The sequence below is a fragment of the Natator depressus genome, chromosome 4 (assembly GCF_965152275.1).
Source record: "Natator depressus isolate rNatDep1 chromosome 4, rNatDep2.hap1, whole genome shotgun sequence".
Classification (NCBI taxonomy): Eukaryota; Metazoa; Chordata; order Testudines; family Cheloniidae; genus Natator; species Natator depressus.
Genome location: NC_134237.1, coordinates 33698805 through 33714876, shown reverse-complemented (window position 1 = coordinate 33714876; position 16072 = coordinate 33698805). Strand labels below are relative to the sequence as shown.

Sequence of the window (16072 nt, the reverse complement as noted above, 5' to 3'; positions counted from 1 at the left end):
TCTGTGGAGACGATAGATTGGTACTTGCAGTTTATAGTGGAGTGGTTTAGAAAGGAAGGGTGTTGGTCCCCAGAGTGAGGGGCCGGCCGGGGACAATGGGACACTGTGTGGGGGTGGGGTAGAGGGGACAGTCCCCGGAATAAGGGGGCACGGTGGGTTAAGGATCCCTATCTCTCTGCTGGAGCTGGGATGGGAGCCACTTCCCCTTTCCTCTCCTCTCCTCATCCTCCAGTGGCAGCTTGGGTACTGCGCCTGATCAGACACTGTCATGTCCCTCCGCAGCTGATGCCTCCCTCCCCGCCTAGAGGTATGTGATTAATCCATTAATTTTGTTTTCAGATAATTGCAGAATTTGCCATGGGACCACCTCTTGTCATAGAACTTAAGCTTTCATTTAGAAAAAATGTTTCTATCCCTCATGGTTATGAAGAAAGCCTTGAAAATAGGCAGTGTGTGTGCAGGAATGTCTGTCAGAACCTATAGGCACCCTGCAACGATAACTCTGACAGATTTAAACTGAACCCCAAAGACGACTATTTATATGTCAATAGTGTTCACTATTTCACTGATGATCATTTCTGCAGAAATATCCAGCTAATGTGTTTATCCCATAGTCCCAAACCACTTCCCACACATTCCCAGATGCTAAAAATCCCACCTCTTCCCTATCCAGTTGCTGAAATTTTCATCTTCCTCTGTTACTTCTTCTGCCATGTGATTGAGCTTTGCCAGTATAAAAACCTGTGGCCTATTGAAAATGGAAAGTGTGAGGACAGTGTAAAATGCATTGAATTTAATAACACAGAGGTACTATGCTAGTTGTATCATTCAGTTTCATGTCTAACTCACTGTAAACCTCCAGTGTTTAACTTAAATAAAGCTCCCAAAGAATTTCCAGACAACCATACCAGAGCTACAGAATCCAGGGACTTTGCTGAAGAATTTGGGTCCAGTTTGCCGCAGAGCACACAGGATCTGGAGTATGTAGAAGGTAAAATGGGCACACGTTGTGGTGTTTTGGCTACAGTGGGAAGATAAGATGGAGGAGGGTAAGGTCTTTGATTAGTAATGTGTGTTAAATGGCTAAACTGCCTCGACACCTTTGAAAATCCCATTAGGTGTGTATCTGCATCTTTAAGTGCTTCTGAAAATCTAGCTCTTTGGCCTTAACTTCTCCATGCCTTAGTTCCCCATCTGTAAAATGGGGATAACGATACCCCCTCATCTCACAGGGGTGTTGTGAAGATAAAATCATTAATGTCTGTGAGGCACTCATATGGTTGGAGCACCAGAAACCACCCAAGAGGATATTTATAATCTTGTGTTCAGTGCAAGGTTTGGATGGTGTTAATTAAATAAGGCCAGCGGTGACACGCTGAATAAGGACGATAAAAAGAAATATTGAATAATTTCCCATTCACTGAATAAGGCAGGAGTCCTATGGAAAAAAATAGTATGTGAGTATGTAGTTACAGACTATATCATAATGCATACAGATAAGGGGCCAGAATTAAGGTTGCACAGGTAACCTTAATTCTGGCATTTCCTAACTTTGAGTGCTTGACTTAGTAGCCTTACCATTCTTTTAGCATAATTTTTTTGGATGTAATATGTATTTACAACTTTAACTCCAGTTCAACAAAGTTTTTATATGAGAATTTCTCTTTTATTATTTTTTTTTTGCAAGAGTCCATGCAGACTTTGTAAATGTCCAGAATTTTGTATGAATTTTATAAACTCCCAGGACTTCATGTGGAATTAAAAATCTTCAAGTAGTCCGTGTGGGGATCTGACAGTAACTGCAGAAGGATTCCTTGCAGATCTTTTAACCTTTGCAGGAGTCCTGTGAGATTTATAAAACCTGCAGAACTTCCTGCTAGTTTTATAAAATGTGTGAGAATCCCAATGAAGTTTATTAGCTTGCACTATCCCAGTGTTTCCTGCACAGATTACAACTCGGTTTGATATGTTGTGGCTATTATATCCACCACAAGAACTCTTGCACAGGTTCTAAATACTGCTGGGATTCCTAGAGGGTTGCAGCCTGCAGTGATTATAATCCTCACAGGGGTCCCTGCAAGAGTTATTTCCTGGGTAGAAATCCCTGTGGTGGCTGTTACCATTACAGAAATCCCTGCCAAAGTTTTTCTTACTGCATTCTTCCGCTTTATCCCATGTATCTTGCCAGCTGCGATACAGACTTTAAGCATTCTCCAGTCTAAGGATGCAGACATCCTAAACCTCATATAACTTTCCAGCTCATCTGCAACTTCAGACTTTTTAAAGTCCCCCCAATCTGATCTGCAAATTTCACAGACTTGCCAAATTCTTGGCAAATTTTCATGAAAAGCCCTTCTCATTCCAGGGGGCAGCACATTAAACCAAATCTTAATCCAAACTGTCTTTTTTTCCCTCATAATCAAAGTTAGAAAATATTTCCAAAAGTGAAGACTTCTGATACTTCAAATTGTCGCGGCTAACAACTTGTGTGAACCCTCCCTTCCCCACCCCAGTGTTATTACACACACAAGTCTTATCTGTCAGTGACCTCACATTACTCCTGGGGGAATTCTGCTCCAAAAAATTAAATATTCTGTGCACAATATTTTAAAATTCTGCAACTGTTATTTGTCAAAATAACACTACATAGTCACACCAGTTTCAATTATTGTGGTAATTTATTTCAAAATACCTATCAGCAAGTATGTCTGTAACAATATAGACACAGAAAAAATTTCCCTAGGAGTAGAGAGTTAAAGAAACCCCTATGACAACCTAGTTCCTGTTTCTCTGCCCCCTCCCCCCACAGAGCCCAGCTGAGGGGTCAGACACCCACAACCCTTCCCCGCAGAGCCCAGCTGCAGGGCATCCCCCCAGTCAATATATCTGAACCTCCTACTCCCCAGAGCCCAGCCACAGGGCCCCCCAGCCCAGACACCCACACTCCTTCCCCCCCATAGCCCACCTGCAGACTCCCCCCAGCCGAGACACTCACACCCCCTTACCCGCAGAGCCCAGCTGCAGTCCCCCATCCCCCCAACCCAGCTTACCACTCAGAGCCCAGGGATCCAGAGGGAGAAATGGCCTGATGCTGGGTCCTGGGCTTGCCCGGCGTTTCCTGCACAGCACCACCTTTCTTCAGGGCAGATGGGGAACTACAGCTGCCAGGGACACTCCAGGTTCCTCCCCCTGGCAGTGTCTTCTATGTGCGAGCTGGGCTCTGATGAGTCCATCATCCCCTAGTGGCAGCCAGCAGTACTGCAGCCCATTTCTGTGGGGGAAATTAATTTCTGCAAAATTCTGCATTGTGCAGTGGCGCAGAATTCCCCCAGGAATATCACATGAGAAATTGTAGATGGATTGGTTTTGTCTGGGCAAAATTAGTGGCATTGCAGTGGATTTATCTCAAAAAGGATTTATAGCGTTGATTCAGAAATTATTGGGTAAGGTGTAGATGAAGATAATGGTCTGTTCTGTCTTTAAAATCTATAAATTAAAATAAGGCTGAGTATAGAAAACAAAGTACAACCTTACCTATGGAGAGAATGCTGTCTCCCCGTAATAACTGTAGCTTTATGGTAGCAATTTGCAAAAATTCATGTTGCTGCTGGAAGGATATTTGCAGGACACGGGATCACCCTATCAAAACTGGGATATTGCTATAAGATACTAGATTTCTTCATTAAATAGGACTATTCTCTACTAAACCATGTAATGATGCACCAGTATTTGTTACAGAGATCTCCTTCAGATTTTATCAGATATTGATTTGAACACATTTCAGTATAAAAATGTCCTATTGAAAATACACACAATATTGTGTTCAGCCAAATAAGGCTACATGTAGCCTTTTAGGCACAGCCCAGCCTTGGAGTAGTATGGACCATCTAGTGGGAGCACCAGAAGACATTGTTCCTCAAGAAGGCATTCCCTTGTATGTCTAGGTAGCACTGCTGGTTGGTGTGGAATTGAGTGACAAAGAGTAGCATGGCTTATGTCCACTTTGTGGTAACGTATGCCCCAAGAGATGCTAGCAAGACACACTCCCATCATCATTCAGGACAGCATAGGTACTGCAGTTGTGGTGTGACCCTGCACAGGGTGTGCCCTTTTTACTCCCTTGTGCATGTGACAGCTAGTCTGGTCTTCAGTTTTATCTGCTGTCAGGGTTCCCTCCCCACTTGAGAGGACCTTTTTTTTTCTTTTACTGGGGCATTGGTTTTCATAACCATTCGTCCCCATAACGAGTGGCACTGATGGTGGTACTGGGAAACTGGAGTGTCTAAGGGAATTGCTTGTGTGACTTGTGGTTAGCCAGTGGTATAAAACCAAAGTCCTATCTGTTTGGCTGGTTTGGTTCACCTTAGAGGTGGAAAAACCCCAGTCTTGGGCTGTAACTGCCCTGCTTTAAGCAATTTGTCTTGAATTGGCACTCTCAGTTGGGTCCCACCAGAACCAGCATCGTTACAGTGGCGTAGTCATGCTAGGATCCACAGAACCAGGTCAATTAAACTTTGGATCAGAACCCATGCTATCCAAATTTGAATTTTGGTATTGAGAGTTCAGTTGGTTAAAGAGCAGTTGCAATGGGTGAGCAAAGAGCATATGAGGCCCTTGACAAAAAAGCCCTGAAAGATTTGTGTTCAGAAAAGGGAATAAGCTTTAGAAACAATGCTACAAACCAAGAACTGAGGGATCTGTTAATGGCCAGTGATCAGAAGACAGGAGCCCAGCCCTTACCTGAGACTACAGAAGCAATGAAACTGCAAGCCCTGAGAGATGGCCTGCAGTTGGAACATGAACATAATTCAGAAATTCAAATGAGAGAGAAGCAAGCCTTGGCCCAGCTGGAGGAGGAGGCTGATGAAAAAAAGGAAAGGGCTTGTAAGGGGCGTCTGGAGCTGCTGGCTGCTGAGGAGAAAGCTCACCAAATGCAACAGGAGACTCACCAGATGCAACAAGAAACTGCCAGACTCCAGCTCCAAGTCAAAAAAGCAAGGGAAGAACAGCAGAAACTTATCCTCCTTAAAGTCCAGGTTATAACAATGTTGGTATATGTTGTATAACTCTGAGCAGTTGTCTGGGTGTAACCAAATGTATCCCAACACTGCCACCATGTCAGGGTTCCCTCCCCACTCTGAACTCTAGGGTACAGATGTGGGGACCCGCATGAAAGACCCCCTAAGCTTATCTCTACCAGCTTAGGTTAAAAACTTCCCCAAGGCACAAATTCTTCCTTGTCCTTGGAATGGTATTGCTGCCACCACCAAGTGAGTTAGACAAAGATTTAGGAAAAGGACCACTTGGAGTTCCTGTGTCCCCAAAATATCCCCCCAAGCCCGTTCACCCCCTTTCCTGGGGAGGCTTGAGAGTAAACAAGGTGAACACAGACCAGCCCCCTCGGGTTTTTAGGACACTAAAAACTGATCAAGTTCTTAAAAGCAGAACTTTATGATAAAGAAAAAGTAAAAGAAGCACCTCTGTAAGATCAGGATGGAAGGAAATTTTACAGGGTAATCAGATTCAAAACACAGAGGATTCCCCTCTAGGCAAAACTTCAAAGTTACAAAAAAAAAAAAAAGAAAAGAAAAAACAGGAATAAACCTCCCTCTTAGCCTAGGGAAAATTTACAAGCTAAAACAAAAGATAATTGAACGCATTTCCTTCCTATTACTTACAATTTGTAATCTTAGATGCTTAGTTCAGGTATGGCTTTAGGAGATGTATTTTCCCTGCCCTGGTTTCTCGCTGTCCCAGAGAGAACACAAAGAAACACAAAACAAAAACCTTCCCCCACAGATTTGAAAGTATCTTCTCCCCTTATTGGTCCTTTTGGACAGGTGCCAATCAGGTTATGTGAGCTTCTTAACCCTTTACAGGTAAAGGAGGGATTTTATGCTACCCTTAGCTGTATGTTTATGACATCTGCTCTTTTTGACTCCTTTCATGCTGTCCTTTACTCTTGGAAAAGCCTCCTAATGAATGTGCTGAAAGCAAGCATACTCATTCTCATTAAATCACTTCTGAAAACTCATCTGTTCCATGTAGCCTGACAGCAATAAAGCCCCTATGCCAATTTGTCTACTGTACCTGTTCACACTTTTACATTCTCAGTCAAGGCTATTGTATTCTATTTAGTTTTTTGCTTAGCAGATCTTACCTGTTGTAAAGCATCAGGTACAGCTATAGCACTATCCAAATGATAAATAATTCTAAGAGTGGGTGTAGAGAAAGTAGATAAGGAAGTGTTATTTACTACTACTCATAACACAAGAACTAGGGGTCACCAAATGAAATTAATAGGCAGCAGGTTTAAAACAAATAAAAGGACGTATTTCTTCACACAACGCATAGTCAACCTGTGGAACTCCTTGCCAGAGAATGTTGTGAAGGCCAAGACTATAACAGGGTTAAAAAAAGAACTAGATAAATTAATGGGGGATAGGTCCATCAATAACTATTAGCCAGGATGAGCAGGAATTGTGTCCCTAGCCTCTGTTTGCCAGAAGCTGGGAATGAGCGACGGGATGGATCACTTGATGATTACCTCTTCTGTTCATTCCCTCTGAGGCACCTGGCACTAGCCACTGTCAGAAGACAGGATACTGGGCTAGATGGACCTTTGGTTTGACCCAGTAGGGCCGTTCTTATGTTCTTATGTCCAATCTTGAGAGGTGCTTAGCACCCAAAGGATGGTTGTGTGGCCAAGGCACAGGGCTGAGGTTCAGGATATCTGGGTTCAATTACTATCTTTGGCAAGTATCTCCTGTGTAACCTTGGGCGAGTCACATGGGGTGGGATTTTCAAAAGCATTTAACTTTGGCCTAACTCTGCTCCTATTGGGAGTTTTACCATTGACTTCAGTGGAAGCAGAGCTGGGCCAGAGTGGGCACCTTTGAAAATCCCATCCTTAAACTCTGTGCTTCAGTTCCCCATCTGTCAAAAGGGAATAATATTATTTCCTTTCTACCATCCTTTGCCTGTCTTGTCTATGTAGATTGTACTCTCTTTGGGGAGAATACTGCCCCAGCACAACGTGGGCTTGATCTTAGTTGGGATCTCTAGGTGCTACAGTGATTAATAATAATTCAGTGTTGCCAACCCTTTCAGTTTTAACATGTCTTGTGATATTTGGTGTTTTGCTTAAAGTCCAAGCACCTGGAGCCAGAGGATGATGTGAGACTCTCTGTTTTCATTTTAAAAAGGTAAATATCTAATCCTCATGGGAGAAAAAGAGAAAAGCTTGAAAATATTCCCCCAAGGACTCAAAAACCAGACAGCAAATAAAAAGAACCCCAAACTGATTAGTGGTCAATATCTCATTATTTGGAGTGTGTGAGGGGGGTCTGACTCCTGATTTTTGAAAGGTTGGGGTTGACAATATTGAAAACTACAAAGTATGAACGAACACATTTTAATCACATTGAACTCAATGCAAGTTAAGAGCATTCAGGTCTTTGGGATCGGCTCATTTATTACTATATTTCTCTGTACCAAAACCTACTGCTTTAAACCTTCTGTCGTGAGACTGCAAGCCCTTCGTCATATTGTAAAACACTAAGTACATATACGGTGCTGTTCTAACTAATAAGAAGTTAGTGGCAATCACATCAGGATGTGACAGGTGAGACTGGAAAGACGTGAAAACAAAGCTATGGACATGCAAGTGCTATAATTGGTAATCATGAGAAAATGATGGTTAAACAGCTAGCGACCTAGATTCCCTGACCCACAATGTGGATTGTATGCTAAACAGTCACATAAACAACACACATGTCCTAGCATCATAAAGCTTTGGGTACCTGTCTGTCAGTGCCTCTCTATAGGGGAGAGGTGAATATAGAAAACTTCAGCTACAACCACATGCCCACTAGTGATCACCTGGTCTGCAGTGATTTTACCTTCCACATGCATCTGTATTAACATATGAGCATCCTGCTGGTTTTCCCTCCTTATTCATCCCCCCTGCCGGAGCACACACAGGTGCATACTCTCTCCTTAGTCTGACATCACTTCATTCATACCTCAATTACAGAACAATTTAGAGAGGCAAAAAGAACAGGAGTACTTGTGGCACCTTAGAGTCTAACAAATTCAACTAGAAAAAATCGGGGGTGGATCCCCCCTAACTTATTTAGACCTTTCTGAAATATTTCACAATAAATTAAACATTTCATGTAGACACTAGCTCTTGACCTAAATCTCAGTCCCTGCTTGTTTATTTAAAGATCGCTTCAGCTGACTCTTATATTTCAGTGTTTTTGTCTAATTTACTAAACATCCTTATAGGCCCTCTATAGGAGACTCGTATCCCCCTTTTTAGATCTCAGTGGTGTAGTCCATTATGACATTCAGCTAGAGAACCTGTCTGCTTCATCAACTGCAGAGGGAGAGCTGTCTCCTGGGTCCTGAAGCCCACCATTTCATTACCCTTTGCACCCATCCCATCAACCAAAGAACTATATAAATTCATCTGCTAAGGATGATCAGGTCAGGTCAAATTCTGCCAGATATTTAGGTCTCAGAATTGAATGCTTTATCAGAATCCTAAAAGCAATCAAAATATTCCCGTGATTTAAAATTATTAAAAAAGGATTGTTGGAGGTGGATGAGGCGAGAGAGATTGCAAACACTGCTGGGGAATGTTTACTTTTAACTTCTAAGTAGTTCCCTGGTCTGTGGTCCCCTGGGGTCAGCAGACTATGTCTAAGATTTCCATAGGGGTCCGCACCTCCATTCAAATTTTTTTAGGGGGGCCGCAAATGAAAGAAGGTTTAAAACCACTGAACTGGTGCATCCTTGTGTTGGAGCATGACCCTGGAGGTGAAAATGACTAATTGTGAAAGTGACTAGTATCAGTGCTTAAACTGAAAGGGGGTGGGGGGGGGGAACAGCATAAAAGGAATTGTTTGTTAATAAAGAAAATAGAAGGTGGGGTTTGTAAAATAATTCAGGAAGTTTGTCCTCGCATATGATTTTTAACCTGACAGCATCTATTTAAATTGTTTTGTGGGTACAGCTGAGTTGTAAGGTGTGAGGGAAATGAAAGAGAGAAGGGTAATGTGTGATGTGTAACATACATAACTGTAAATATCTATTTTAGTGCTATCCACCCTATGCATTTATAGTGTGTCCATCACTGCAGTGTCTAGGGACCAGTACTAACCAGGCTGAGTTTTCTGGCCAGTCATGTATGCTGGGATGTGCAGGAGGCTGAACAGTGGTTGCCGGAGCAGAATCTGACTGAGGAACGATTAATATTATCTCCAAAGTTAATTGAAGGGAATTATTCAAATTAGTAGTAGTGGGGAAGGGAGGGAGAGAGAATTTGATTGGGACAGTTGATCTAATTCTCTTCCAAATCCAACCTCTGAGAAAATGTGCTGTAAGCTTTGTTCTGACATCAGCAGTACTTAATGTTTCCTGGGATTTGTGTGTTTTTACTACTGTAACGTGAACATCGTGGGTAAGATCATTAGCAGCTTCCAGTGCTGGGAGCTTGGGCAGCGTGTCTCATTCAAAGCCATAAAGGAAGTGAACGTGTTTAGACGCCAAAGAAGCTAATGCTCAGGGGATGATTTCCTTAATGCTGCAATCTAGTCTAGATTATGTTCATTCCCAGTTTTTGCATGAGCCAGACTGTCTCGTTCTAAACGGTGGAGGATTTTCTAGCCCGGGGGCTACGTTTGTACTTGCAGGAGGTATATGCATGTCACTGTGAGCAAGCTGAGGCTAACCCCTGCACAGACGGGCACTAAGACCGCAACGCCTCCATTTCCTCTCAGGGTGGATGCAGAAGCTGAGAGGAGGAGACCTCCAGACACGGGTGGAGAAGGATAGGAAGAGGAGAAAAGCAATGCGAAATCAAGGGTATAGCTGAGTGAGACAGAAAGAGAGGGGGAGAGAGAAAGGGGCGATTGAAGGGAAGACGCAGGGGGAAAGCTCTTTAGATACTATATTTATATTTAGACATAGGAAGGCATCCCCCCAGAAGATTGGTCCAATGAACATGTCAGTGTTGACTTTGCAAGAATACGAATTTGAAAAGCAATTCAACGAGAATGAAGCCATCCAGTGGATGCAAGAGAATTGGTAGGTGATGGTTAATGTAGTATTTACCAGTAGCTACTGTAGCTGTCTCTCTCTGAGCATGTGTGTTTTATATCTATGGATGGATTAGACATAATTGACTACAGGGTAATCGCCGAGCCAGTCTCTGTGTATTACTGGCTCCGATGAGGGGCAGTGGTGTGTGTGTATGTATGTATCTATAAACATACATACCAATATATGCATCAGTGTGTGCATATGCACATTGGTGTGTGTGTGAATTATTCCAGTGACATAACAAACCACACAACAAAAGCTCAAGGATACTAAGATTGAGAGACTGCCCTGTTTTTCTAATTTTAAAAAGTTATATAACACCGATGGCAATCCCACTAATAAAAAATCTTTTTTTTATAATGAGATAAAACGATTCCCCGCTACCTCCTTCCATTTTACTTTTGTTCCTGTTTCGCTCTTGTACCCCTACCTTTGCCATCTCCCTAATGCCCTTCTTTTCTCCTTGCAACTCCTTTCTGTACGTGTGCCCCATTTCCTCTTTCGGGGTCTCTCCCCCAGCCTCCCCTTCCCACTGCTCCAGTTACCTCCTTCCAACTCTAACGCAGAAGAACAAGTGACAAACAAAACACAAGGAACTGTCGAGTCCCCTGCTTCAAATAAAACTTAAACTGCAGCCATGCTCCCATTAACTTTTCATGCATGTCTGTAGCTGGGGGGATCTTCAAGTGACCTGGATTTACAAGAAAAAGAGAAAAGTTAAACTGCGTAGGGGCAGGCGGGGAACGCGTGCTGGAAAAGTTCCCATGCAGGGCACATCATGTCTGCGATGGGTGCCTGACCATCCAGGCACGGGAGGGTACAGCCAGCCAGAGCATGGAGCCGCCCGGCGGGGTTTGTAAAGTGCATGTGTATTCGCCGGGAGGATGTGTGAGAACAAACAAACGATGGGGTCCTCTAGGTGGAGGATGGGATCTAGAAAGAGCGTGCGCTGAGGTCTACCCCGACACCGGCTGGCGGCATTCACAGAGCGAGAGCTCGCCGGCGAGACTGTCTCTCTTTCACAACGCCCCTTGTCTCTCGTTGATGAGACCAAGAGAGAGGGGGAGTGAGCCGGAGACGCTACCGGGTCGCTGCAGACCGGGCGCGCGCTCTGCTGCTGCGATGTCGGGGAGCGGGGCTTCCCTCGCTCCGCCCGGGCGCCGGCTGGCCGGCGGGTCTCGCTGGCTGGCCTGCCGCCGCGCCGCCCGGGACTGCAGGGCCGCCATCCCCCGGGCGCCCGGACGCACACGTGCGCCTCTCTCCAGGCTCTCGCTCGCCTCCCTTTCAAATCTTCCACTCCTCCCAGGGCTGGACCGGCCGCGGCTGTGGCAGATCATCGCCCCGTTAGCTGCCGCGTTTAACCCTCCTTCTCCCCGGGCGCCTCACGCCGGGGCCTAGGCTGGTTCCGGGGGGGATGGCGAGGCGGCCCTGCTCTGGTGCACGGGGCTGGGGGTGTCCACAGCTGAGCTGGGGCTGCCTCTGTTCCCCGCTGTGGAAGCAGCTGGAGGCTGGGGTACCTCGATAGCAGCAGCGCCGTGCGGGAGGCCGGGAGAAGAGAAACCATTGCAGCCCCCGACATGGCAGAATTGCTAGCCCCCAGCTTAAAAAATCTTGAGTCAGGACCCCCCCCAAATGATGGGTGCCTTAAAGTCACGAGTAAGGCTAAGATTTTATCATCGATATTTTTCGTAAAACTCAGGACAGGTCAGGGGCAACAAAGAAAAATTCTGGGAAGCTGTGACCTGTCTTTTTATTAAAAATATCTGTGACAAAATGGGGGTCTGTGGTCCCCACACTGCCTACAGTGGGGCAGCTGTGTGGCGGCTAGGAACTCCGGGGTCCCCTGCCACCCAGGGTTGGGAGCTGTGGGGCCCCTGCCACTTGCAGCAGCTGGGGGCTGCAGGGTACCCCAGCCACCCACAGGTCCAGGGGCCTGCGGTGGCCAGGAGCTTGGGGCTTCCCTGCTGCCTGTGGTGGCGGGCAGCTGTGGGGTACCCCCACAGTCTGCAGTGGCTTGGAGCTCTGGGGGCTGCCAGAGGCGGCGGGGGTACCCCGCAGCTCCCCGCCACCTGGGCGGGGGACCCAGCAGCTCCCGACCGCCGAAGGCTGAAGTCTAAGAGGTCACTGGAAGTCACGGATTCCGTGACTTCTGCAACTTCCGTGATTAAATCGTAGCCTTAATCTGGAGATTTAAAACTAATTAATAATACATGTTGGGTTCTTTCTATGTGCCTTTTGGTTTCTCCCACCTTTAGGCTGCACTTGGGTCACATTTATAAGTTTTTCTGGGCAACCAAGAGAGCTAGAAACTTCCTTTGTGTAGGAAATGAAAGCCAAGAGTCTCACCTCATCACATGCTTCCAGGAGCTGAGGCTTTAACAAACACACCAAATATCATGAGACTCATTATAAAATGAACACTAAAGTGGCCAGGTGAAAAGCAGAACCCCCAGTGCAAGGCTCAGAGCCTCCCACCACCTCCTCTGCTGCTGTGGTTTGATTGTGTGTGAAAAGCAAGTGCTTAACCAGCTTTATCTGGTGCTGCACTTCCTCTGTGCCACCTTCCCCTGTCCTGCACCCCTTCCTCTCTCCCAGCTTCCTGTACCTCTCATCCCTTACCCTCTGCATCTGCCTTCCAGTGCACACTGTGCCCTTCATTCCTTCACTCTCTGCATTCACCTCCCGCTTTGTGCTATACTCCCCCCCCCCTTTCCCCCTCCCTTTGCGCCTTATGCTTGCTTGTTTTGCTGCGCTCTGCCCCCAAACCTCTCATTTCTTTGCCTCTGTGCTGCATCCTTCCCCTCATATCCTGTGTCCCATCTCTTCACTCCTTTACCACACACTGCCTTCACGTCCCCTGCCATCTCTCTTCTCATCCTGCTACCCCAACACTTCGCACAGTGAGTAACTTCTCTATTTCCCGGTGGGTGATAGAGGAGGGATAGGAGCCAGCTACAAGGTAAGGCTGCACATCCTGGGTTTGCTAGGCCGAATGATCCAAGGCCCTCACTGGGGTACCAGAGATGCTTCTGGGATAGCTCAGTGGCACATGTGGTTTCTAGAACAGCAATGTATTAAAGTAACCATTAAATGCTTTAACTTCTCTGTTCACCTGCAGGAGAGATGATTAGGGAAATTAGCTCCTGAAGGGTACCTATTGAGGCACTCTGTTCAGCCTGATTATTTGTTTTGCCTTTGTTTGTTTTTATTTTCTTAGATCTTAAAAATCTTATTAGGCTTAGTAGCTCTGGGTCTTGTTCCTTTTGTTCTAACTCTCTCTACTAATGGAGAAAATTCTCCTCATAATGTAACATTTCAGTAAAGGGGTGGAGGCAAGGATAGTCAATAGGCGGATCGCAGGCCAAATCCAGACCTCCAGACGCTTTTGAACAAACTGCAGTTTTTTTTTATTTACTTATCATTATTGTGATTATTTTTGTATTATTTTCTCTGGAGTCTGCACCTTGATTATACCTTGACAAAAAATAATTGATTACCCTGGGGTGGAGGAGATTGTTTCCTCCATAAATACTTCCATAAGCCCACGAGGGAAGCCGTGTGGCCTGATGAATTAATACTTGACTGAAAGTCAGGCGCCTGTGATCTTCTTGGTTCTGCTGCACTTCACTATGTGACCATCACATTGAGGAAATTGCAGAACCGCTGTGTGCCTCAGTTTCCCCAGGTGTAACATGGGGATAATATTGCTTGCATAACTACCTGATAGGGTGCTTTGAAGATTAATTAGTTAATGTTTGTAGATTGCTTTGAAGATGTGTTGTATAAGTGCTAGATAGTATTATTAAAATCCCCTTAAGTGCCTCAATTTACTGCAAAGGTTTGCCTGTTGCGATTCCAATAATATTAAGCTCCCACTCTCTAGATTCAAGGGGGGAACAAACATTTTCATGCTCTTACTTTGTAGTTGAAGAGATTCGGTCATCCGTGTGTGAACTTCTCAATCTAACTTCATCTGTTTTAAGGGTACTGATGAATTAAGAACTCCAGTTCATATTAAACTGTAGGAGGAGAGATTTGCCCAGGTTTGAGAACATTATTGAAAATGAAATGGAGTCATGTTCATTGAGATGCTTTCTGCTTTGTGAGTGTTCCCTTGGAAATGCTAGTAAAAATTTTTGTAGTTCAAGTAGATGATAAACTTATTTAGGAAATTCACCTCCCTAACAAAACAATCATGTTTCCAGTGTTTTAATTTTTAAGAGAACTTATGTAGTAAAATCCAGTAGGTACAGAGCATGAGGAAAGGCCTCTTTATCTCCCACCTGAGTAACATAATGGGGTTTCTATACACAGATGAAGGATAGTAAATGGCTTCTTGACTTTGTGATAGGCTTGATATGAAGTTGTCTGGACCAGTGTAATTAACATATGGGCCCTAAAATAGGCATATTAAAGAGCATGTTTCAGGGATAAACGTTTTTGGTTTTCTGGCAAATGCAAATATCAGTGGAATAAGCAAAATCGTTGCTTTAAAAAAATCAAGACATTCCACTGGTGGGAGGCTTTATACTACAAGTTGCAATAGTCTTTTAAGTTAGAATACATTATCATCACGATAACATGGAGGTAGAAAGAAAATCAAATAGGTGTGGCATTTATTATTTCAGTTCCATGTTAGAAATGTATCTTGATAGCTACAGAAAATAAATCTGCAATGTTTTAAATGGATGGATAGGGTGAAATGGACCTAAGGAATTTACTGTGTCTGCATTTTGTATAGCATGTTTGGAATCTCAATAGTTTATACAATTTTATTCATACAAAGACTCAGCACAGAAGCTGAAGCCTCCAGGAGAGTCTGGCAAAAGTGGCTTTATACCCTTTCATGCCTTCTGGATTCTGGACCCCTCCAGTGACCAAAATGTCCATCTGCAATAGCCCATCCTGGGCTACCCATGGACTGTGATGCAGTCCAGAATCCTCATAGCAACAAACACTATTGGCATGCTCTCACTCTCCAACTCTGCCTCCAGCAAGCTGCCTACATGGGGACTTTTGACAGTGAATGAGAATTAGGCGCTTGGGCCTTTGAAAATTTCCCTCTTGGAAGCTGAAATTAATGGAGTTCCACTGACATATAGTGGGAGTAACTGTGGTAAATCAGGCCTTCCATGTTTTAACTCCAGATGTTCTTATTTTACTTCATGAAGACCCTGATCCTGCAATGAGGCCCATGGGTGGAGTGCTGTGCAGATGCAGTCCCATTGAAGTCTGGGTCAAAACTGGCAATGTAGTAAATAGCATAGTGTTTTTAAATGCAGGCAAAACGAATGATGAGGAAGAGGAGTACTTGTGGCACCTTAGAGACTAAACTCACGAACGCTTATGCTCAAATAAATTTGTTAGTCTCTAAGGTGCCACAAGTACTCCTTTTCTTTTTGCGGACACAGACTAACACGGCTGCTACTCTAAAACGAATGATGTTTTTTGTGATCTGTATAAGCTAACGTATCTTGTGTTTCTGTTAATATGTGTGTATGTATAATGTAAATACATCCCTCCAGCTATCCCCACAGAATCTCTGGTTCTTTCCCACTTAAAAATTAATTCAGAACGATTCTTCTGGCTGCCAAACGAAGACCTGGCAATGCACCACCCACTGGAGGTGAGATTACTGACTCAGCAGTTAATTTACAGAATCACACAATGCTTTTTTGGGCCAGTAGGCCCACTTGTTATCATAAAATCTTACTTCACTTAATGATGCAAGTATGTTTTTTACATATAGCTGATGGCTTTTTAAAAAATACCAAACTATACCGTGTCTCTCACCCTTGCTCTGCCCATACTAGGAACGTTGACTTCAGCGGGAGCAAGATTGGGCCCAGTACCTGTTGAGATGATTTCTTAAATTATGCAGCCCCCCCCTAAATTCTTGCAAAAAGAGGGGGGGAGGAATATAGGAAATTAGAAAAATCTGCAGACTCTTGCTTCTCTAGCTAAA

At 44.5% G+C, this 16072-nt stretch overlaps 1 protein-coding gene across 3 annotated transcripts in view; it reads left to right on the top strand.

Annotated features, from left to right (window-relative positions):
* The window catches only part of ELOVL6 (ELOVL fatty acid elongase 6), a 181718-nt gene that overhangs the window by 44958 nt on the left and 120688 nt on the right, over positions 1 to 16072 (top strand). For 2 of the 3 annotated variants that reach the window (XM_074950748.1, XM_074950747.1), the window contains exon 1: positions 9774 to 10092. The exons of the other annotated variant lie outside the window; for it this stretch is intronic. In XM_074950748.1, the coding sequence (XP_074806849.1) occupies positions 10062 to 10092 (31 nt within the window). In that variant the 5' untranslated portion in view covers positions 9774 to 10061. Of the gene's footprint in view, positions 1 to 9773; positions 10093 to 16072 lie in introns of those variants that run through there. 3 annotated transcript variants of the gene reach the window in all.